At 40.8% G+C, this 24,460-nt stretch overlaps 1 protein-coding gene and 1 long non-coding RNA gene across 5 annotated transcripts in view; both read left to right on the top strand.

Moving 5' to 3' along the window:
- Positions 1 to 12,784: 12,784 nt before the first annotated feature.
- Positions 12,785 to 14,834, top strand: LOC308707669. The gene is made up of 4 exons (XR_014032199.1): positions 12,785 to 12,845; positions 13,320 to 13,376; positions 13,841 to 13,915; positions 14,006 to 14,834. It is a non-coding gene; the product is annotated as an uncharacterized lncRNA (long non-coding RNA).
- A 1,665-nt stretch (positions 14,835 to 16,499) lies between these two features.
- Positions 16,500 to 24,460, top strand: part of rps6ka1 (ribosomal protein S6 kinase a, polypeptide 1) — a 56,574-nt gene continuing 48,613 nt past the window's right edge. For all 4 annotated transcript variants that reach the window (XR_014028837.1, XM_081347340.1, XM_081347339.1 and 1 more), the window contains exon 1: positions 16,500 to 17,116. Coding sequence is in view for 3 of the 4 variants with exons in the window: in XM_081347340.1 (XP_081203466.1) it covers positions 17,054 to 17,116 (63 nt within the window). In the remaining variant the exon portion in view is untranslated. The remainder of the gene's footprint in view (positions 17,117 to 24,460) is intronic.

Here is a 24,460-nt window from a genome sequence, read left to right as displayed (position 1 = left end):
TAAGCTACAAGAAAATAACCAAATACCGTTCAGTCTTTTGCATGTCTGAACACATCAGGTTCTTCATTTTGACAATGTAAAATGTAAGAGATGAGAATCGCTGTTTTGCCAGCACACTTGCCAAATCTAGATCCAGATAAATCTCAGAACGCCAAGAATTCTACACCACTTTCCCTATAAAACAAACAACAATATGACAATTACAGGCCTTTTCTGGCGTTAATTTGTCAGTGCTGGTTAGTAACTGATTACATGTAATCTGGATTAGTTAATCAGATTAGTTAATCAGATTCCAAAGATTAAGTACTTGTAAAAAAAAAAAAAGATTATATTACATTTTAAAATATTTGTAATCAGACTACAGTTACTTTTTCATTGATCAATTGCATGTTATTCTCCCAATAACAGTAAATTATTCATAATTAATTTATTCTACTTATTTTTTATATTTAAAGTCTACTTTCTATAAGAGTCTACTGCTTATATACGTTCACAAGGTCTTGTAGGTTTGTGGAATGTCAACAATGATAACAAATAATATTAAAATGAAGTTCACGGTTCTCTGTCTGTTAATGTCACATGACATGCATGTAAACAAATACTTTTTACATTTTTTAATAAATGTTTTATTTAGATTTTTTTATTTTAATTTTTATTATTATTATTTATTTTTTAATTTTGATGATTTAATTACTTAGTATCTTTTCATTAAACTCATGCAGTTCCATCACACACCCCAGTCTGTGAAACCCTGACGTATTGTAACGCTTAATGCACTTCATGTTGCTGAAAACAAATAATGGAATATATTTGCTTTCCCCTTTTCATATCAATGTTACAGGATTATCCTATTCAAATCAATGTGATTACCGAGTTAGGTCAAAAGTAATCTAAAAAGTATTCAAAAAGTAGTCCGAATACATTACCTAAAATGCAATCTAGATTACAGTACTAACTACAATTTTTGTCATGCAGTTTGGAATTTGGAAAATGTCTGATTATAATTAACCAGTTTTATTGCGATCCTCTGGAACACTTCCTCGTCGCTCTACTTCTCTTGAGTAAACAACTTTATTGATGCATGCGTTCATTTGGCTGTTGACATCTAACAGGGCATGATCCAATCTGTTTTTTTTTTTGTTTGTTTTTTCAAGTGTTTGCTGGTTATTTTTCTCAAGATGGCTGCTAAGAAAAGACAAATTATGCAACGCAGATGCAAATGAATTCACACCTGGCATACAGACAGAGTGAGGACACTGAAAAACTTCCTGATGGCACAAGAAATGCATATTTGCGCTCACAATCTTACTCTCTAAGAGAAACTGTGCTGTTTCATTTTAATCTACGTTAATGTATTCAAATGGGCTGTAAGGTACTTTGCCAGTTCTAGTTTTGCATAATATTTAAAGGCAGCTGTATTGTGGGTTTTGCATACAAAATTTATTTAATGCACAAGATGGCTCAAAATGTTGGAGGATATTTTTGATTTAGGAAACTCATTACTTTTCCAAACCTACATTCTGCCTCCTAACTAAGGCCTCTCTAGCTGAAATAACATATTCAGAAAGGCATGTTATGTTTGAAGGGTTTTATACTGTGCAGAGTACTGTATGTGCATGGATTGTCCAACTATATTTGCTGAAATGTGCAGCATACAAACCCACCACGCACTGAATACTGAATCCCACAATGCAATGTGCTCAGCTTGACGTTATATTTCCAGAATGAAAAAAGAACTGTAAACTCACCATTACATAATAGCTAGTGAGCGCAGTGTCTCCTAAGAATTCTTCTTCTTATTATTATTTTTTTCAACAGGGGAGCCTGGAACACAAAATGAAACTGACATAACTGAAACATCACCTCATGGGGGTGAGGGAACATTTGGCAACAGCTGGAGTGCTCGCCATCGGATTCTGTTTTTTTAACCATATTTTATTTATTATTTAGCACTAAAATGATTGTATTGTTATTGCTACACTTCTTATGCCAATAAATATTTTTAATTGAAATTGAAATAGAGAAAAACATGCACTCGCGCGCGCGCACACACACACACACACACACACACACACACACACACACACACACACACACACACACACACACACACACACACACGAGGTTCGAAGAATCAAATTGATTTAGTCTCATTTTACATACTAAGCACAATCACCAAAGCCCTTCAAAGCTTCACATCTATCATTTGATCAGTGTGCTGTATTTGTTTGTGCGTTTGCATGCAGCCCTCTGGAACAAATGAACAGAAAGAGTGTTACCATTGTAATTTGGTACGTGGTTGTGTTATCCCATCACAATCAATTCAGATTGAAAGCTCACAAATTGGGTAAAGTATTCTTTCACCATGACACTGTAGATTCAAGCAAGGAGATGCTGACTGAGTAACAATGCACATGCGTGAGATCTTCTAGGAAGGGAGAGGAAGGGGTGCGTTTCTGCAGAATAATTTTTAACTTTTACAGCTGCCTTATTTTCTGGTCAATAACGAGAGAAGTATTAAAAAAGTATTCTCACAACATTTTATAAAGTAAACTAATCTGATTATAGGTCCTTAAAAAAACTAAACAAGGTTCAAATAGCCTACTGTTACAACCCAACCATGTTCATGACTTGTTATTTGATTGGATTTTTTTTTTACAAGATTGGATCCAAAATGCAAAATAGTCACATTTACTGTACACTGTAAAAAGTGAATAGTTGGATCAACTTAAAACAATTACTTCAATTGGTAACACCTAAATAAATTAAGTTTTCTCAACTTAAATTATCACGTTTTTCACGATAATTTAAGTTGAGAAAACTTAATTTATTTAGGTGTTACCAATTGAAGTAATTTTTTTAAGTTGATCCAACTATTCACTTTTTACAGTGTCAGGATTGATAACTTGATAATGCAACAGTAAGGTCATGAGACAACACTATTCTCATAGGCTATATTGTGCAGTATGCAATATACAGGTACTCTCCTGTCAAAACATTCAAAATTATAGATAATAATACATTTTATACTGCCTATATAGTATATTGCCTACTACACCCATTACGGACTAATTTGTCAGTTGGCTACACTTTTCTTATTGCAACTTGAGGAGTGTCTCAGTACACAAGGAATGCTCACAATGGCGATAGCTCATAAATCTGCAGTGTTTGAACCATATGCTGCATATTAGACTATACTGTATGCTGCCTGCTACAACAAACAAGAGACCCACTGCATTGTGAGAAAGACTATGCTAGCTAATGATCTCTATATATTGGGTATTTATGCATATGGAATATTATCAATACTACTAACATAACACACCACATGCAAAATTTCTTTCAAATGAAGCAGCATAAATTAGTGTGTGCATGTTCAACTGGCATTATATGTCATTCAGAACTGTCATTAAGATTTTCCTGCAGTCCAGTGGTTATTCTGCCCACAGCCACTCCATGGCTCCTGCAGTCTGCTGCTTGTTTCACACCCACACACACCTCCTACTGATTGTCCAACACATGCACGCATGGGTGTGTGTGATGTAGTGTGGGTGGGAGGCGGGCGGACATTCCTCTTGAATAGTCTCTGTGTGTGAGAAGATCGGGAGGGAGGCACATTGTCGGTTACTCAAGAAATAACAAAGTGAGCATATAAGCCATATTGTATGTATTTGTGCGTGTATACGGGTGCTGGGTTTTAATTGTGGCATGTCTTAATGTAATGTGCACCTCTGCGATGTAATGTGTTAGTATGAGTCATCTTCCCATGATGCTTGAGCGTGATCCAGACAGGGACTCCCATGGGGTCTTTCAGGGTGAAGTGATTCAGCTCTTCAGCTTGAAATCAGATCACAGCACCAAGCATACACACACTTACCCACGGAGGAAGTGCAGGTTATTCCTAGGCAGGCTTTTTAAGGTCAAATAATTGCTATACATAACAGCAGTGTGTCACGGTCACGTTCTTCAGCCTTCATCTGTGTGTGCACTTCATTCCCCAGAATCCTCCATGGCGCACACCTGCACTCACTCACCCAATCACCAATCATCATCACCTGCACTCCCTCATTAACCACCCTTTATATTCAGCACTCTCCCTTCACTCCTTGTCTGGTCTCGTCGATGTTCACCTTAACATGACCCACAGACTTCCGAACACTTACCTGGATTCCTACCTGTCATTTCATCCTCTCCAATCCGTCCTGCCTGCCATCCTGTTCTGCCTTCAGCCTGACATCATCTGCAAAGAGAAAGAAAGACAAGGACATTACCAACCAGCTAAGCATCCACTGTTATTCTGTGTTTCTGTTACTCACCATCTGTCTGCATCTCCACACTCCCTGAAAATAAACTATTAACCTTACCATCTTGTCTGCATCCTCTGTAAAACCCTGACAGAAGACCAGACCCCACGAAGCATGGAAGTTGCTCACTTCACCCTAACCCCAGCTGATCATCTGATTCATTGTTTTCAAGATGGGTGCTCAATCGAGGAATATGTCGCCGGCTTTCTGGAGCTTTCTGTTGGGGTAAGCTGGACAGATGATGTCCTAAAAACAGTATTTTGGGGCGGACTGGATAACCATCTGTACCAGCAAGCTCCAGCGGAGGCAATCCCAGGCTCATTTGCCCAGTATCTAGATCATGTGTTGTGGTTGAGTGGCTCAAGGTTCACCGTAGGTGAGGTTGAGGACATCGCCACTCAACCACCATCTCCAGCCATCATCATCCGGAATTCAGTCACCAGCACTAGCGGGCCCGCGCTTCGCGCCGGTCCAGCCGAGCCCGCACTTCACGCCAGAGCTGCCGAGACCAAGGCAGTAGGCTTCGTGCCCGCCGCCCCTGAGTCTATGAGCGCCTGCCCGCCAGAGCCAGAGCCAGTCGCCTGCCCGCCAGAGCCAGAGCCAGTCGCCTGCCCGCCAGAGCCAGAGCCAGTCGCCTGCCCGCCAGAGCCAGAGCCAGTCGCCTGCCCGCCAGAGCCAGAGCCAGTCGCCTGCCCGCCAGAGCCAGAGCCAGTCGCCTGCCCGCCAGAGCCAGAGCCAGTCGCCTGCCCGCCAGAGCCAGAGCCAGTCGCCTGCCCGCCAGAGCCAGAGCCAGTCGCCTGCCCGCCAGAGCCAGAGCCAGTCGCCTGCCCGCCAGAGCCAGAGCCAGTCGCCTGCCCGCCAGAGCCAGTCGCCTGCCCGCCAGAGCCAGGGCCAGTCGCCTGCCCGCCAGGGCCAGTCGCCTGCCCGCCAGAGCCTGTGAGCGTCATTCTCCCCGAGCCAGAGCCAGAGTTTTCAAATCCCTCTTCATCGCTGGTTCCGTCCAGCTCAAATCCCTCTTCATCGCTGGTCCCGTCCAGCTCAAAGCCCTCATCGCTGGTCCCGTCCAGCTCAAAGCCCTCATCGCTGGTTCCGTCCAGCTCAAAGCCCTCATCGCTGGTTCCGTCCAGCTCAAAGCCCTCATCGCTGGTTCCGTCCAGCTCAAAGCCCTCATCGCTGGTTCCGTCCAGCTCAAAGCCCTCATCGCTGGTCCCGTCCAGCTCAAAGCCCTCATCATCGCTGGTCCCGTCCAGCTCAAAGCCCTCATCGCTGGTCCCGTCCAGCTCAAAGCCCTCATCGCTGGTCCCGTCCAGCTCAAAGCCCTCATCGCTGGTCCCGTCCAGCTCAAAGCCCTCATCGCTGGTCCCGTCCAGCTCAAAGCCCTCATCGCTGGTCCCGTCCAGCTCAAAGCCCTCATCGCTGGTCCCGTCCAGCACAGAGCCCTCGCCGCTGGTCCCGTCCAGCACAGAGCCCTCTTCGCCGCTGGTCCCGTCCAGCACAGAGCCCTCTTCGCCGCTGGTCCCGTCCAGCACAGAGCCCTCTTCGCCGCTGGTCCCGTCCAGCACAGAGCCCTCTTCGCCGCTGGTCCCGTCCAGCACAGAGCCCTCTTCGCCGCTGGTCCCGTCCAGCACAGAGCCCTCTTCGCCGCTGGTCCCGTCCAGCACAGAGCCCTCTTCGCCGCTGGTCCCGTCCAGCACAGAGCCTTCTTCGCCGCTGGTCCAGTCCAGCACTGAGCCCTCTTCGCCGCTGGTCCTGCCCAGCCCAAAGTCTACACCGCTGGTCCTGCCCAGCACCAAGCCTTCACTGCTGGTCCTGCCCTGCACAGAGCCTTCACTGTTGGTCCCATTCAGCTCAACGCCCTCTTCACAGCTGGTCCTGTCCAGCTCAACGCCCTCCTCACAGCTGGTCCAGTCCAGCTCAATGCCCTCCTCACAGCTGGTCCTGCCCAGCACAGAGCCCTCATCGCTGCCCAGCACAGAGCCCTCATCGCTGCCCAGCACAGAGCCCTCATCGCTGCCCAGCACAGAGCCCTCATCGCTGCCCAGCACAGAGCCCTCATCGCTGCCCAGCACAGAGCCCTCATCGCTGCCCAGCACAGAGCCCTCATCGCTGCCCAGCACAGAGCCCTCATCGCTGCCCAGCACAGAGCCCTCATCGCTGCCCAGCACAGAGCCCTCATCGCTGCCCAGCACAGAGCCCTCATCGCTGCCCAGCACAGAGCCCTCATCGCTGCCCAGCACAGAGCCCTCATCGCTGCCCAGCACAGAGCCCTCATCGCTGCCCAGCACAGAGCCCTCATCGCTGCCCAGCACAGAGCCCTCATCGCTGCCCAGCACAGAGCCCTCATCGCTGCCCAGCACAGAGCCCTCATCGCTGCCCAGCACAGAGCCCTCATCGCTGCCCAGCACAGAGCCCTCATCGCTGCCCAGCACAGAGCCCTCATCGCTGCCCAGCTCACGGCCCTCATCGCTGCCCAGCTCACGGCCCTCATCGCTGCCCAGCTCACGGCCCTCATCGCTGCCCAGCTCACGGCCCTCATCGCTGCCCAGCTCACGGCCCTCATCGCTGCCCAGCTCACGGCCCTCATCGCTGCCCAGCTCACGGCCCTCATCGCTGCCCAGCTCACGGCCCTCATCGCTGCCCAGCTCACAGCCCTCATCGCTGCCCAGCTCACAGCCCTCATCGCTGCCCAGCTCACAGCCCTCATCGCTGCCCAGCTCACAGCCCTCATCGCTGCCCAGCTCACAGCCCTCATCGCTGCCCAGCTCACAGCCCTCATCGCTGCCCAGCTCACAGCCCTCATCGCTGCCCAGCTCACAGCCCTCATCGCTGCCCAGCTCACAGCCCTCTTCGCCGCTGGTTCCGCCCAGCTCACAGCCCTCTTCGCCGCTGGTTTCGTTCAGCTCACAGCCCTCTTCGCCGCTGGTTCCGCCCAGCTCACAGCCCTCTTCGCCGCTGGTCCAGTCCAGCTCAGAGTCCTCTTCGCCGCTGGTCCTGTCCAGTCCAGAGCCGCCTTCATCACTGGTCCTGTCCAGCCCAGAGCCGCTTTCGCCCCCTGCCTCTTCCAGTCCAGTGTTAAAGCCTGATATTTCCCCAAAGGAATTTTGGGGGGGGGGCTATCAGTCTTCTCCGCCATGGCCACCCGAAGGGTCTTCTCCACCATGGCCACCTGAAGGGTCCTCACCGCCGTGGCCACCCGAAGGGTCTTCTCCGCCATGGCCACCCGAAGGGTCTTCTCCGCCATGGCCACCTGAAGGGTCCTCACCGCCGTGGCCACCCGAAGGGTCCTCTCCGCCGTGGCCACCCGAAGGGTCCTCTCCGCCATGGCCACCCGAAGGGTCCTCTCCGCCATGGCCACCCGAAGGGTCCGCACCGCCATGGCCACCCGAAAGGTCCTTACCGCCATGGTCCCCTGCTCAGCCTGTATCACCATGGTCCCCTGATCAGTCTGCTTCACCTTGGTTCCCTGCTCAGTCTGCACCGTCCTGATCACCTCCTCTGTCTGTCCTGCCACCATCCTGGAGTCCGTACTCCTGAACCTGCTCCACCTTCCCGTCACGGACTCCAGGATGCCCACCCTCCCTCCCGTATGCTGCCTTCTTCGGCGCGGGACACGCCTTACGGGAGGGGGGAGTAATGTCACGGTCACGTTCTTCAGCCTTCATCTGTGTGTGCACTTCATTCCCCAGAATCCTCCATGGCGCACACCTGCACTCACTCACCCAATCACCAATCATCATCACCTGCACTCCCTCATTAACCACCCTTTATATTCAGCACTCTCCCTTCACTCCTTGTCTGGTCTCGTCGATGTTCACCTTAACATGACCCACAGACTTCCGAACACTTACCTGGATTCCTACCTGTCATTTCATCCTCTCCAATCCGTCCTGCCTGCCATCCTGTTCTGCCTTCAGCCTGACATCATCTGCAAAGAGAAAGAAAGACAAGGACATTACCAACCAGCTAAGCATCCACTGTTATTCTGTGTTTCTGTTACTCACCATCTGTCTGCATCTCCACACTCCCTGAAAATAAACTATTAACCTTACCATCTTGTCTGCATCCTCTGTAAAACCCTGACACAGTGCAGGATGTAAAATCACTGCACCAAATAGTATCAAAGCTTTTGCTTAAGCATTGAGGACACAAATATATAATGTTAAAAGGGGTCATGAGATGGATTTTTTTCATTATATTATTGTTCCTTGTTTTTAAAATATAAAATATATATAGTTGCTATTACACGTGAGTGGTGTAGGTATTTAAAAATGTAACATTATCCATTTACAGGCAAAGCATCATGAAATCATTTACTTGCGGTTTATATGCTTTTATTCTGCTGTCAGATCCAGTAGAGTTGGCTGCTTCTTGATGTTCCCAACAAACATATAATCACCGGATGTGATCCGGGATCCCTTGTTTCCGATGCTGGGTCAGTACAGAGACACAAACGAGCTGTTTAAACAGGCTGTGTCAACGCAAACATTCGTTCACTCATCTATTTGTCCCGTTGTAGACAGACTCAAGTGCGTGGATTATATCAGAAACTGAACGTGCATCTGTATACTGTATCCAGTGTAGACAGCGTCAGTGATTATAATGGTTTCTATTTGCTTTTGACACAACGCCACGCTCACATCCAGTGCAGGCAAATGTCAGCTGTTAAGCACCTGAATGCCAGTGGGCAAGGGATACGCAGTGATGTATATATATATATATATATATATATATATATATATATATATATATATATATATATATATATATTCGTCGATGTCTAGCTCAGAGGTAGTCATATGCAAAGGTATTTGTCCATGTGACATAACAAATCCCACAATATCTAAACAAGCTGTTTTTGGAGCTTGATTAAAGGGGTCATATAATGCCACTTTTGTAGAAGCTAATATGATTCTTTAGGGTCTAAATTAAAAGTTTGTAATATACTTTAATTAAAAATTCTCATTAGTATTGTAAGAAAACACTCATTTGGTCAAAAACAGCTCTGTTTTCAGCACGCAGTTTAAGTCCATGTGTCTTTAAATGATAATGAGCTTTGCTCACCCCGCCCCTCTGCTCTGTGCGTACACCGTTTGTAACACAATAACACAATAACCATAACAGCTTTGTTCATTATAAACGTGGGATTATGAATTATATTGAGAACGTCGTACATAGAAAACGTGAAGCGTAAAATAATCGTGAAGCGTGCTAGCGATTTGCAAAGATTAATATAAATATTAATATAAATGTTACTAAAACGTTACACTCAGTTCTTCTGGAGGTGCAGCAGGAACACGAATAGTTGGTGCCGATCCTTTTTTCAGGAGCAGCTTCTTAGCAAAACCAGCTTTATAACTTACTGACCCTCGTCTGTAAAGCAGTCCTGTGTGAGAAATGATTCGCGCAAACATGAAAGCATTGACGTTGATCGTGGGGAATATTCCCTTCGAAAACAAAACTCAGCTACTGCGTCTTCAGCGGTTCGGATTTAGGAACATCAATATGACTGCTGTGTTCATTATTACACCCAAGAACAGAACACCACAATCGCTTAGACGCCATTCTGCTCATAGACAGTGCTCCAGCGTATCAACAATGACGTGCGGACTATGATTGACAGCTCGCTCACGAGCAAGGGCGGGTCTGTGTTGAAACGCTGCTGTCAATCAACAATCGTGGGAGGGGCGTCCGACCGTGTGACGTCACACGGTCGAACGGCTTGATTTGAGACAGGGGAAAACATATAAGGAGATTAAAAAAAAAACACTGGATGGATTTTTATCATTTTATGATGGTTGTGTACAGGCACTGCCAACACACATTTCAGTACAATCAACTTGTAAAAGTGCATGTACCATTATATGACCCCTTTAAAAAAATGCTTTGTTTATAATGAAGAGGATGTTTTGAGAGTTGAAACTTGCAAGATGTTTTAATAGTGCAAGGGACCCCAAGGAACGGCTAGGGGGTCCGTGGAAATGTTTAAAGAAAAGAAAAAAAATAGAAAAAAAAATATATTTTTTTTATTAATATAAATAATTAATTAATATTAGATTAAAATAAATAAACTAATAAAAGAATTATAAAAAACAAGATGAGTAATTAATTAAATAAATAAATAAAATAACAGTTTAGAACTATAATGGAGGGAAAAGATGAATATAACTTAATAGAAACTTAATATTTTCTACTTAACTTAGACAGGATTGACAGTTGGATAAGTATTTATTTCTATTTAAAAAGCTGATCTGAATTTCAGATTGCTTTTAGCTTCATAATTGATTTGATACATTTCAGAGCCACAAATGTGATTATTTAAGCGAGTAATAAAACCAACAATCATCTAGACTAGGATTCTGGCTGGCCATGATTTTTTGCAAGGCTTTGCATCAACATCAATTGCACACCAGACCAAATAAGCTATGCTATACTAAAGATCTGGAGTGTGTGATAGCCTATATCACCGGCCTCTAGGTAGCATTATTGAGCACTAATCCACTAATACCATTAGTAATAAAAACCCCACAGAGATATGGAGCTGAAAAACCTTTTTGTTCTTAATGTTCAATTTTCATACAAACTCTCTCACATTTCTTCTTATGATTTTTTTTCAATATGGAAATTTTATATGTTTATATAAATGTTATGTAATGTACAACATTTTGTATAAGTGTATTATAAAAAAATCTGCCTCAGTCTGAATTGATTCAGCTCCTACTGTCTGTATGCGTCTAGTATTTCAGTAATGCTCAGAATTTATTTCAATCTTTCTTTCCTGCACTTCATTCTGTTTTCAAGGTCAAACAGGATTTTCAAAAGACTTGACGTTGTAAAACACAGGTAGTCTATCCGCTTTAGTAAGGAACTTGGAATCCCAATAAAACCAAATAAAAAGTACATCCTGCATTACCAATGTCACAGATTAGCCTGACATAGTCCAACATTATCATTAGTGTATTTGAGTGCCATTAAAAACATTTTGTGCTTTGTGCCAGCATTTGACTCAATGAAACATGGTCCTCTGCCATGCACACTCCATATCCACCCACTACCATCTCATAAAGACAACCATTCATACTCTGTTTTACTCTGGCAACAGATTCACGGCACGCTGACAGATGGTCTGTGGTTGCCAGTGGTAACCACTCTCAGCGAGAAGCAACAGTTGCTCTTCTCTGCTCCCTTTGAGAGAATAAAAAGTCAAGAGGTATTGGCATATCACTGCCTTCCCACAAAATGGGCAAGCCTACAAGACAATTATGGGAAAGGAAATTGTGCCAGGGAAATACTTTGTCACATCGATCTCTACTTTTCTTGATTGTATTTTAGTAAAAAAAACAAAAAAACTCTATACTGATTATTGCCAGTAAAATGCAACTGAATGCACAAACATAGAACATATGTATTGTGTCAGTGTTGGACAGTAGAGGTTGGTACAGCAAAGCTAGGTGGAAGTGCCATTTTTTAAGAAGCAAAACTGTTTTATTGATGGAAAAACACTATATGTTACCATTTCCCAGACATATACACTGTAAAAACTAAAGGAGCCTCAAGTATCCTGTTGGATACTCAAGGAACTTCAAAATGTAATTTTGGTGCCTCAAAGCTCTTTTTCCTATAGTAGGGTTACTGGAGGACCATTGACAATCTTTGAGGTTCTTGCTGGAACTTATGGGATCCTTTAAGCACTTTGTATTTACTTCAGAGGTTCTGGAGTCACCTTTTCATTACCATGAGACCTCGAAGTGCTTTGGGGGAAAATAGAGGAACTTAAATGCGATAAAAGGGTTATTGGAAGATCTTTTAACATTTAAGTGGTTCCTGGAAGATCTCTTATGTTAAAGCCAGCATCTAGAGGAACCCAATGGTTCAGTGAGGCCCGAATTAGATTATTATTCTATTATTATTATTATTATCCTATTATTATTATTATTATTATTATTATTATTATTATTATTATTATAGGCTACTTAAGTTTGATTCAGAATACATACCCTCGTGAAAAAGACGTACTATTAAATGTATTAAAAATGTACTTGAGTGTGTTTTTAGTAGACCTACAATACAAATATAGCCTACTTTAATGCATTTTTATTATTATTATTATTATAGGCAAGTTTGATTCAGTATACATACCCAGGTGAAAAAGATGTACTATTAAATGTATTAAAAATGTACTTGAGTGTGTTTTTAGTAGACCTACAATACAAATATACTTTAATGCATTTTTAATACATTTAACAGTAACTATAGTCTTTTTCACTTGGGTAGCTTACATATATTTAGTATAGGCCTATTTTATTAAGTCATTTAAACCTTAAACAACAACACTAAATAATAATAATATTATATGAAGAAGAAGAAGCAGGAGGAGAAAAGTATTATTCTGTCACGAAACTGCTGCTAGCCTATTCCTCTGCTGTCGTCGCTTCAGTGATGCTCGCGCTGCTCGCGCGCAACAAAGCTCAGCTGATCGTCATCAGGAAAGTAACGGCTCTCCTCATCAAAGCTTCCGCCGTTTATTCGGCTCTCCATTACAAGGTTTGTAAACTCGCCAAATAAATATAAATACAGAGTCTACTCACTATATATTTAAACACACATATATCTAAACTAAATTTATTATACATTACTACGTTTTTACAGTGTTTACCACTCGTTTATTGCACAGTATCTGGTATGAAGGTTTTAGCCGCGATGCTAACTAACGTTACGTTGATCTAATGAACAAATGGAAATGATTGACTTATTGTCTTAGATTGATTTAGTCATTCAATTCAACATATTTTGTACAACTGTGTCTTCAAATTGCTGATATAGCCTAACTAATTTAGAAAATTCTCTGATTCTTGGCGTTTGTTATGAATAACAAAAACAGGTTATAGTTTGCTCTGTTTTTGTTTAGCCTAACTTTACTACAGGTGCCCTCATTCTCTCAAATACCATTTTAAAGCCATTTACTGGTCAATAAATATTATGTTGTGAATAATCAGCTTTGTTCTTTTGTTTCCCCAGAACAACCATTACATTTCTAAAATAATCTGAACATTTCAGTGGCAACATTGAATTACAGTAAGTTACCTGCATCACATGCAAGTACTTTATTACTATGAACTTTCTCTGTGTGAAAGTGTATTGTTTGACTGTGTACTTGTGTTTTTTAATCAGTTACTCTCTGAAAATCTTTTCTCATGATCTCAAATCTCATTCATGTTACTCAGAAAAATAATATCACAGGTTTGATTCACAAAAAATGCTATAGACATTTTAACTCTGAATTATAACTTCAAGTTTAGTCTTTTTCAACAAAAAAATAAATAAATAGGAAAAAGCAATTAGGCTTCAGAAGACTTGCAACACAACCCATAACACATGAGTTGTGAACTCATTGATTATTTTTAGGATCTTTTCTGGGACATTTTTGGAGCTTAACCATTTTTACATAAATTGTTGCATTGAATTGAACTAGACAAGTGTGCATAAGAATGGTTTCATGAATGATTTACACAATTGTTTTCTGCTTGTGTTTCATGCAGTGTCAGCGATCGGTGACTGGGGTTGCATTATGCCTGAGATCTGCTTTTGGGTTCCACAGACAGAAAGTCAAACAGGTTTGGAACGTCACAAGGCTGAGGAAATTATTTAAATTTCACAACTATCACTTTAATAACATTACTAACAGTAAATTTTGTACTTTGCAGGGATCTCGGTAAGCTGAAATACAAGTTTGATCAAGAATAAAAATCCTCCTGTAGACCTGAAAATCATCGAAGTGCCTGGACCATCCACCAGAAAAGAGGAAAAACACGGAAAACGATGCTGTACCTTTTCACTTTTCTAACTCGTTAAGTACCTCACACCAACTTGGTCCCATAGTGACATTTATGACCACAAACGAAATTGCTGATCGTGTGAATTCATATTGAAATGACTGAATTCACCAGTGAACATTCACAGAACAACAGATAATTTTACTGCACCTTAACTCTGTTTCGGGTCGAAGCCTCTACTACTTCCTCTATCTTGTTTCATGAGAATACTCAACAACCATTTATGAATACTGTTGATTCAAGTCACACATTTAAGCTTTTCAAAAGCCATAGTGTACATTACAGTCTCCAGTCTAACGGCATCCCAGACTTAAACATTTTATGATTCAAAATAGCTGAATAACTAACCATCAGAGATTTCAGTATAGAGATAAAGGTTACAGCACAATGAGTGTATATTAGCACTGTTGTTTGTTTTTGGCATCTGATAGAGCTTTTGGACTTGGAAACAGTGATGTCAGACTAACCATCGGACTGAAACACAAATGTTTTAAAGTTAAGTATGATGGACATTTTTAATTAGTTCAAATGTAGTTTTTTTACATTGATTTATTTCGTGGAACATTATGTGTTTCCATGCATTTTGTTGAGATGTCTTTTCTTGTTTATCTATTGTATATACATGGTTGATTATTCATGTTGCTTATGTATTATACTATTTTTTTGTGTAGTCATTAATATTAATCTGTAGTTAGCTTTTTTCCCCATGTGCATGGAAGTGTATGTATAAACATGAATATCAAATATGTAATAAACAATTCTTATTTTGTATTTGGTTCAATTTGTTTATTATAATAGAAGTCAAAGGTAACCATAGTAACAACATGAAATTAAATATTAAAAAAAAAATGAAATTTGGTTCCTGGAGGCACCCAAAGTGGTTCCACACAGTGCCTAATATAAGAGTTCCTCAGGAAACCTGTGTGGTTCCTCAGAGAACTGCCCCTTTTTAAAGGGTGCCTAGAGGATCTACAGACGGTTCCGCCGGTGTGGCGAAGTGAAGAACCCCAAAAGGTTCCTCCAGGCACCTTTTATTTTTACAGTGTATGAAGCAATCAAACTGTCGGCTGTTTTTAGAACCAGCGATATTCAATTCATTATTAGGTCTGTTAAAAAGTACATTCTACATGTGTGTAGTATGAAAGTTTCTGAAGATTGAGAAAGTATGTAGCCCATTACGTATTTGCAGAATGAAAGGCGAGGAAAAAGAGAAGAAGCAGCTTAAGAAGAAGCCCTGAGTCATCTGAAATTTAAACATTTTGTATGCTGTGACCACACAGGAAGGGACTAGGGGAAGTACCTATTTAAATTCTTTTTACTTCTCTTGCAACCATTTAATGATGCACTCAGGATAAAATATACCTTGAAAGGTCTTATTAGGTCATCATGTTCCTTGTAAGGCACACGGAATAAGCTAATGAGCAATTGTGGTTTTAACACCTTTAAGACCTTTACAAGAATATCGCAGATCTTGCATTATCTCATGTATGAGAGATGGAAACATATTTTGATACCAAAGTACATTACGTAATTAATTCTGAAGGAAAATATCCACTCGATCTTACAGAACAGAAGAGACAAAATATCTTACATTTGAAAATGATCAAACATATCAGATATAGTAGAATATATGTAAAAAAGTACATTTTTCACACACATATTTTTTAACCTACGTTAGGGAAGTATGCATATTTGATTTGAATGCAGCCTAACAGTAATCGAAATCCCTTGAACTACCAAACGCACAACTGCATTGGACCATGTATTTTGGAAATTAACTTTGGTATTCATTGAAGTACCATGTAAATACCATTTTACATGAATATGGTATAGCTATACTGTATACTATACCAGGTATTATGATGTGTCAATGTTAATACCATCACTCAGGCTACTTTTTTGAAAGGTTGAAGACAGGCCTGGTTTCACAGGGCTTAGATTAAGCCAGGATTAGAGATTTGATCAGTTAGGACATTTAAGTAGCTTTTGAAAATGTAGGCTACCTTTGAAAAAAACAAACATTGCTGGTGTCCATTTTGAGACAAAACAATGGTACTGACATATTTTTAAGATATGTCAGAGCAAGTTGCTTTCAGTTAAACAGCTCAAACAACCATTTCGTCTAGCTTAAGCTTCGTCTGTGAAACCGGGGGATATTGTCATGTATTTGGGTAAAGTAAAGGCATGGTTTAGAAGATGTATTTTTCTTTGCACCTTTTCAGTAATAACATTTTGTTGTTGGTATTAAAAAAAAAAGTTACATAAGCTTTAAATGTAGCAAAATACGTTTCACTGACCCTGTGTCAAGATATCCATACATCTGAAAGCTTGCAGTATTAGTAAGTGTCCAGAGAGGGGCGTCAGTAGAGGAGTAGTAGGAGAAAGGGGCTGGACGAGAACTGTCTTGATCGGCTGAAGCTCGTGCGCTTTTACACTGTGGATCCCGTTCAGAGCGGAACACACTGACAGCATCGGCTCCTCTTTCTGCGTCTGTGTGCACACCGACAGTCAGTGTCAGCAGACACTTTCCACCGCATTGCAAAAACATATTTAATCTCATTTCTTCGGAGGAGACGCGTTCCATCGCTGCAGACGCACAGCGCATGTCCCTCTAAACCCGAGTCCACCTGTGTGTATGTGTGAGGGGGAGAGATTTCATTTCCAGGAACGGGTCTGTGCAAGTCTTCCTCCTCACAGGACCGCGAGGAGAATCCGTCCAAGTCATATAAGGGAATAACGGCTTTGGTTTTTCGACGGAGTGATTATTATGCGCGTCCTGTGCGGATTGTAAGAGAGGAACTTAGTCGCACGTTTGCTCCAAATCCAAAGAGACCTGTCTGCTCGTTCCAGCAGGGAATACACGGGTTCGGAAGAAATTCCCGTATTTGAGTACTTGGGGAAAGACAGAAGAAGCGCAAAATGCCACTTGCTCAACTGGCAGAACCATGGCCCAAAATGGAGCTGGTGCAGTTGGAGACGGAGGTGAGAGGTGGTGAAATCACAGCACTAAAATTAACTGATTTAATGTGTCCCCAAGGTTCCTCTATCCGTGCCAGAGGTCCACGTGTTTGTGGAGTTCACGAGAATCACTGCAATCGTATAAAAATGTGAAACTTTATAATGAAATATAAAAATAATCACTAAACACTGTTTCAGACAGAGTTCTGCAGGTATTCGCAGACTTGACTCTGTTCTTTTGGAGCGCGAGCATGACGCGACGCGCCGCGCTGAAGTAGCGCTGGTGAGATGTTTTGTAACGCTGAAGGGTCATTCCACGAAAAGGTGTCTAGATCAATGTTTTTAACAATAAAAAGCTGTCACTAACTTTTACTATAACTTATAATAGACATTTTTCAATAGACAATCCATTATTTATGGATGCATGTTTTGGCCTGTCCCTAGCACTGTTTGCAACTTCTGCTTGCTTAATGCATACATATGCATATTTAAAATATAAAGAATATATTAAGAAATTAAAAGCTCTTTTTAGCTTTGACAAAGTTATGCAGCAGCCATGTTATCATCATAACTGTCATTAAAATTACAATTCAATTAAAAACGTAATTCTTTCAAGATTCAAGGACAAGTGTCTCTGTATTTTGTTTATCACTTTACTTTAATATTTTGTTTGATTGGATGATTTTATGTAATCAACCCTTTAACAATGAGTTTGCGCAGTGAACCACATAATATGTACAGAAATATCAACATTAAAGAGATAGTTCACTTAAAAATGAAAATTCTGTCATCATTTACTAACCCTCAAGTTGTTTCAAGTCTTCTGCTGAACACAAAAGAAGATTTTATGAAGAATGTCAGTAACTAAACAGTTGATGGACCCCATTGACTTCCATAGTATTTTTTTTTCCTACCATGGAAGTCAATGGGGTCCACCAACTGTCTGGTTACCGACATTCTTCAAAATATTTTCCTTTATGTTCAGCAGAAGAAAGAAATTCATACAGGTTTAAAACAACTTGAGGGTGTGTAGGCCTAAATGATGACATAATTTTCATTTTTAAGTGCACTATTCCTTTAAATTCTCTTCTAATGACCATCTTGTAGTGTCTTGACCTTGGTCAATAGGCTAGAAATGGATACATTAATTGTCAAGCCTATCAACCCTCTTATTATAACCCCTGGTTTCACAGACAAGGCTTTAGCCAATCCCAGACTAGAATGCATGTTTGAGCTGTTTTAACTGAAAGCAACTTGCACTGACATCAGTGCAATATGTCAGTATGTCAGTGCTATTGTTTTGCCTCAAGATGCACACCTGTAATGTCTTTTTCTATGCCACGTTTATAAAAACTTCTTAAGCTTCTTAATTAAACTAAGGCCTAGTCTTGGCTTAATCTAAACCCTGTCTGTGAAACCGGGCCTATGGGTCATAGCTTTAAAACACGCATGCATTTTATAAAGTTGGTTGGAGGTTATATAATGAAATTGATTAACTCTTAAAGATTTTTTTTTAAATCAGAAAATTATATAAAAATCTTGCTGCCTTTTCAAAATGGAATAGGCTCCAGTTTCATGGAATGACTCTGCAGCTTACCTTTAAACTCTAGCGGAAAAACTTTGGATTTCTTATGTTCATCTCATTCTGTTTCCCTCTGTTTCTTGCTGTGCCATTTGTGTTCTCTGGGGTGTATGTGAAATGTCAAAAATCTAATAAATAATACAGCAGTCTAACATCATTAGAAACACTAGGAAATAGTCATATTTGAATTATCAAGCACTCTTGAAATTGTGTAGCCAGACTGTTTAACTGTGGCGTATGGGACAAAATTGTTGATTTATTTGCATTTATTTTTTTGCTTTAAAGTACATCATAGTGAATCCCAATAACAGTTACATGTTTGTAATAATCCACTGGTGTCTGTAGGATAAGCTGATCTCCTGTTTTGCTTAGCTTTCAAACAGTGAGCTATTTTCATTTCCTTTTTGTTTGCACGTTACATTCAGATACGTTGGTTTGTGGGATCATATCTTTTGATCATAGACCACAGTGTGCTAAAAACCCCTAGTTAATGTCAGAGTTGTACTACAGTAGACTTTCAGGCCTTTGCATTGTACAGCACTGGAATTTGCTCCACCAGCTTTGGCTGGAGACCAGTCTTATAACTACAGGGCAAGCAGAGACAATATAGTCTGCGAAGTGCATGATTAATGAGAATGGAAGGAAGATTTCGTTTCTTATCTTGCTCTCAGACTAATGCTGATTCCTTTTGAGAATAGCAATATGAGACGTGTTATTTAGTCTTTTGTTCCTGTCATTGTAATCTGTGCAATTTAGAGCTTAAATTAACTTTCTTTTTTCCTTGCCTTCTGGTCGCTCACCACTGTAATGGATTCACCAATCAGGCGACAGCCGGTTCGCTGCAGAAACATTCTCAATTCTTCTCAGTACTTTGAATGAAATTCTTTCTGCAGATGAAAAAGAGAGGAGAAATAAATCTAAATTTTTGCAGATTAGAATCTTACAGCGTATCAGCAAGTACCACAAAACATTAAAGTGCTTCCTGATGCAGACTAGACCAAAAAATGCACAGGATGTCAAACCAGTCATTTTCAACCTAATGCTTCATCCTTGACTGTTTTCACTGGCAGTTTTTACATGCTTGCAGTGATTAAAGTCAAAAGCCTCCAAACATGCATTGTGTGGAGATACAAGATGCCGGATAAATGTGCAGGCAGAGTCCAAATGTAACTTTTGCACACCAGCCATGTAAATGTTTTTTGCATTATTTAAAATGAATAAATAAATAAACAGAATCATCAGCAAGTATCAGATTATCATTGTTACAGTTCATTTTAAAGATGGTCTTTCAGTAAAACTTTTGTCTCTTTTTTGAATTCTGTGCTACCTGACTAGAGAAAACTGTCTGCCCCTTTTGTTACATATAATATTCTTTCTCAGTCCTGAAATTCAAACCATTTTCCCATGCCACCCCCAGACAGTAGCTATATATATTTAAGTAGCCTTATTAAATTAATATCATAATCGTGCGACTAGCTGACTAGTGCTTAAATGAAAAATCTTTTGTCGGGGCTGTCCTAATATTTTGTTGAGGTTTTGCTCAGAGCACCTGCTGTTCACGTCTTTGATGGCTGTGTGCTCTCTGGGTTTCAGCAGTGATGTGTGTTTGTAATCATACCTACTGCATAATGATTGATTATTATTTCAAAACCCTGCAGCTATGGAACCTGGAGCCTGTTCAACAAGGACTTCCTCCAAAGTTTGGAGGTTAGATGGTGGAGAACAACGGAAAATATTTGAGGCTGTATACTTCCATTAAAGGACAGGCGTTCTGTGAGCTCCAGGAGTCACGAGTTCTGTTCTCACTCCATCACCGGAAATTTATTCCTGTGAACCCGGTAGCCTCCCAGATTTGCTGGAAGCTGTTTGACGGTATATCACAGTGTATGAGGCCCTATCTGTCCCACAGGGAGGGTTTAGGTTTCACTTGGAAGAGCCAGTTTGACTGTGTTTTACGAGGTTATCTTTGAGCTGAGACGGATCCACAACAAAATTCAAACATTCGTGTTGCTGGATTCACGTACATTGATCAGATGTTCTCTGCTCTAGATGCTCTCACTTTCAGTTCTGAAAGAATATTCTAGTAGAATATGAATTAAATTCAGTCAGATTTCTTCCACTTGCTTTCTTGTTCTTGCATCTTCTTTGTAAAGACCACACACACAACGCTACATGCTTTCAGCATATGTTCCGTCGGGAATATCAGATGTTTAAGTTGTGTGTTTCCGGTCTGGGCTGTCAGTGTGTGCAGCGGTCTGAAACGTGAGAAGGCATAGCAGCGCATGATGGCTGGGAATATGGAGATGATGTGATCCGGAACTTCGAATTTCTTCCTGTCATCTATTTTTTTTTTTTTAAATCCCACTCTTCAAAATCTCACTCTTTGAAAGTATTGAACGTTTATTTTTAATTCATCAGAGAGCTTTAATGATTGATTTGTGATTTCTTTGTCTTCCTTTCCACTTATATCTCTCTGTCTAACTTCTTTTATCCCCATCGCTCCTGCTTTCTCTTTCCTTTCTTTTAACCGGGCCACACGCATTCTGTCAGACCTCCATCTTTGTGCCACATCCATTGTCTTTCAGTCTTGTATAACTGCTTACAATGCAGTCTCGCACGCCTGTCAGGTTTGACACTGAATTAGACACAAATGTTTTGTGTGTCAAATGCCTAAATCATCTGCATGTTGACAATTCTGACTCAATTTATTTATTTACAGTGCTTTATTTTCTTCCTTGTATTTATAATTTTCCTTAATTTTTTGCCTTCCTTTACTTGCCCTATATTACTTGCTTTCTATTTAATTTCTTTCCCCAACTTGGCATATCCAAACAGCATCACCTGATCTGTAGGTTAAAGTTGAGACTACATAATGGTCTATAGTTGCATTTCAATGTCCTTTCTCTAAAAATAATGTGACCTACCGACCCTCTACACACACCCTGGCAATATTATCGCCACTGGCGATTATATTGATTATACTGATTATACTAAACGATCTGTCTGGCGAGTAACCAAAACAATTTACTAGCCAATAACGATGGTGTGCGTACTCCAACCACTAAATTGTGCGTACACCAACTTTATCCGCCAACCAATAAAACGGCTCCTTTGAACGCCCCCACTCCCGCCCCCATTTCTCTCTCGCCGCCACTAAGTTTCAAGTGCACAATTTAGTTTTGCACCTAATGTATCGCGAAAAGAGTAGCAAAAGTCAAGGCACGAAATTTGAAATTGCATTGACATATTTGAGAAGTTGCAAGTGCCCAATTGAGGTTGTACTGCGAATGTGAATGTAAGAATAAATGCAAATATATATTACAAGTTTGTGACTGTCATTTGTATATCTGTGAATGGCATTTTACACATTTTTAACTTCTTGTCTGCAGCTTCAAATTCAGAATACAGGTTTGTGACTATTGTCTGCAAGTGCAAATTTCAACATTCAACTTCAGATTTTTATTTTACAGGTTTTCACATTGGAGCTGTGTGTAAATGTTCACGTACAAGTATGAATATTTATTGTACAAGTTCTCAAATTCACATCTACGTCCTCTCGAGTTTTGCTACTCTTTTACCTTCATAGTCAGTGTTCAGCAAGTGAAAATATATCTATGCTAAACTTCTACTTGGCATCTAACGCACACACTGGCGAGTAAAATATAAGAATTTATTAGCCAATGGCTAATGACAGACATTATTTAGTCGCCCAGAGTAAAATTCACTCGCATGTGTGAGTGATTTTCTAGCATTGTAGAGGGTGGCCTACTCGGGGACTTTAGAAAGATCTAGAAATCTTCAACTCCCACTTTCACCTGTCAGTCACATTTGTGAGGAAGTCAGTCACACGTAAAGACAGGTCTGGCTTTTGATATTGGTTGTTCCTTCAGGGCATGAAGAAATACGATTTGTCTCTTCACTCCAGATGAGTTTTCTTCAGTCTAGGGGTGCTAGAGAGTTGATATTTGACTGGACTAGTATTATACTATAGTGAGAAATCCAGCATTTCTTGTGCAAATACAGGAAGTATGTGATTTATTCAGGCATTTTCTAGTTAGTGGTTCTGTAAGTAACTCCTTCCCTGTCAGTGTTTACTAAAAGTTGCCAGCCAGCATTTTTGATGATATTCACAAAACTTTGTTTTGAATAAATGTTTGATGATCACATCAGCTTACTTCTGGCGACCCAACTGACAAAGGTAAAAAAAAAAAAAAGAGTCTTTAAAATCAAACATTGAAATGCATTAATAGTACCCCAAACCATTAACATGACAGACTGAATAGGAAAATTGCCATTTCTAAAGGTCTCTTGAAAGCCAGTAATTAACCCACAAAACACATTGTGCTCAACAAAAAACATATTTATCCTTTCAAGGGAACTTTTCACTTTTATTCAGTGAATTTCCATGTTAGCATCTGTCTGTTTTGACTAGCTTCTTCCAAGTGGCTGATGAATTTGCAGTAAAATAGTATTAGAGTTTGGTTGGACATTCAATTTTTGATCTCAACAACAAAAGGCATTTCCCTTTCCTTTTTTTTCTTTTTTCTTTTCTTTTTCTTTTTCAACTGTCTGTTCTCTCCTGTCATGCACTTGTTTTATGAATGCCTAGTCACTCGAAATTCAAGCCTTTTAATTCCTTTCACTCTTTCAGACCCTTTTTACTCACTCACTCACTCACTCTCACACACACACACACACACACACACACACACACACACGCGCACGTGTTGTGTTTTCATGTTTTATGGAGACATTCCATAGACATAATGATTTTTATACAACAAATGATTTTAATTCTATCCCCTAAACCTACCCATCACAGAAAACCTTTGGCATTTTTACGTTTTCAAATTTCTTATTATAATATTAAAGCTGTTTTCCTCATGTGGACCAAAAAATGCCCCCACAAGGATTTTGGATATTGCCATCTTTGTGGGGACATTTTGTCCCCATAGCATAGGGTATATCAGAAACACACACACACACACACACACACACACACACACACACACACACACACACACACACACACACACACACACACACACACAAACACTTACTTCCTCTCACCTCTCCGAGGAACAGTTTGGTCCCAATTACTCACATACTATTTCTGTAACAGGGTCACATTATGAGAGAGATGATGTTAATTTTTTGCATACAGCTCTTTTATCACTTCCATTTGCATCGTGTTTTCAGGAAAAGAGTTTCAGGGTCATGTGTGATCAGCGGCCCTGATCAAGAGGCTGTTATGTTGTGTTTTTACTTTAGTGCATTTTACATACACTCAAACTCCTTGCTCTCTGTGTGTGTGTTTTATTGTTTATTATGTTAATAATAGTTTGTATTTCTAGAAAACCAGAAGTCACGCTGAAACTTTATTCCGTTTGTCCTTTTAACCTCATGAGACAATATCCTGAAAGGAAAAAACATAGGCTACTTTAGACATGCTTAGCTGAGATTTTATGTTTCCGTTTCGAGATATGAAAGGTCAGAGAGATGGACAAAAAAGTAAAACAAATTGATAAGTAAATTAGGTACGAATTTCTCTTTCATTCTCTTTGTATTGTATAAAGATTTCAATGAGCTGGATTGAACAAAATGTTGAATGCGTTAAATGTGTGCTTTAATTAAGCACAGCTCATATCATATTCCCTTATCAGTTTCATTAGTACCTGGTGTTCACAGATCACTTTGACACAGTCCGTTAATGATTTACGTAAGCAACATATCAGTTATTATGAACCGAGTTATATAAGCAGACACGTGTTATTTCTGTGCTGCTA

This window comes from Scardinius erythrophthalmus (genome assembly GCF_964197995.2).
Source record: "Scardinius erythrophthalmus genome assembly, chromosome: 19".
Classification (NCBI taxonomy): Eukaryota; Metazoa; Chordata; class Actinopteri; order Cypriniformes; family Leuciscidae; genus Scardinius; species Scardinius erythrophthalmus.
This window is presented reverse-complemented; position numbering and strand designations above follow the sequence as displayed.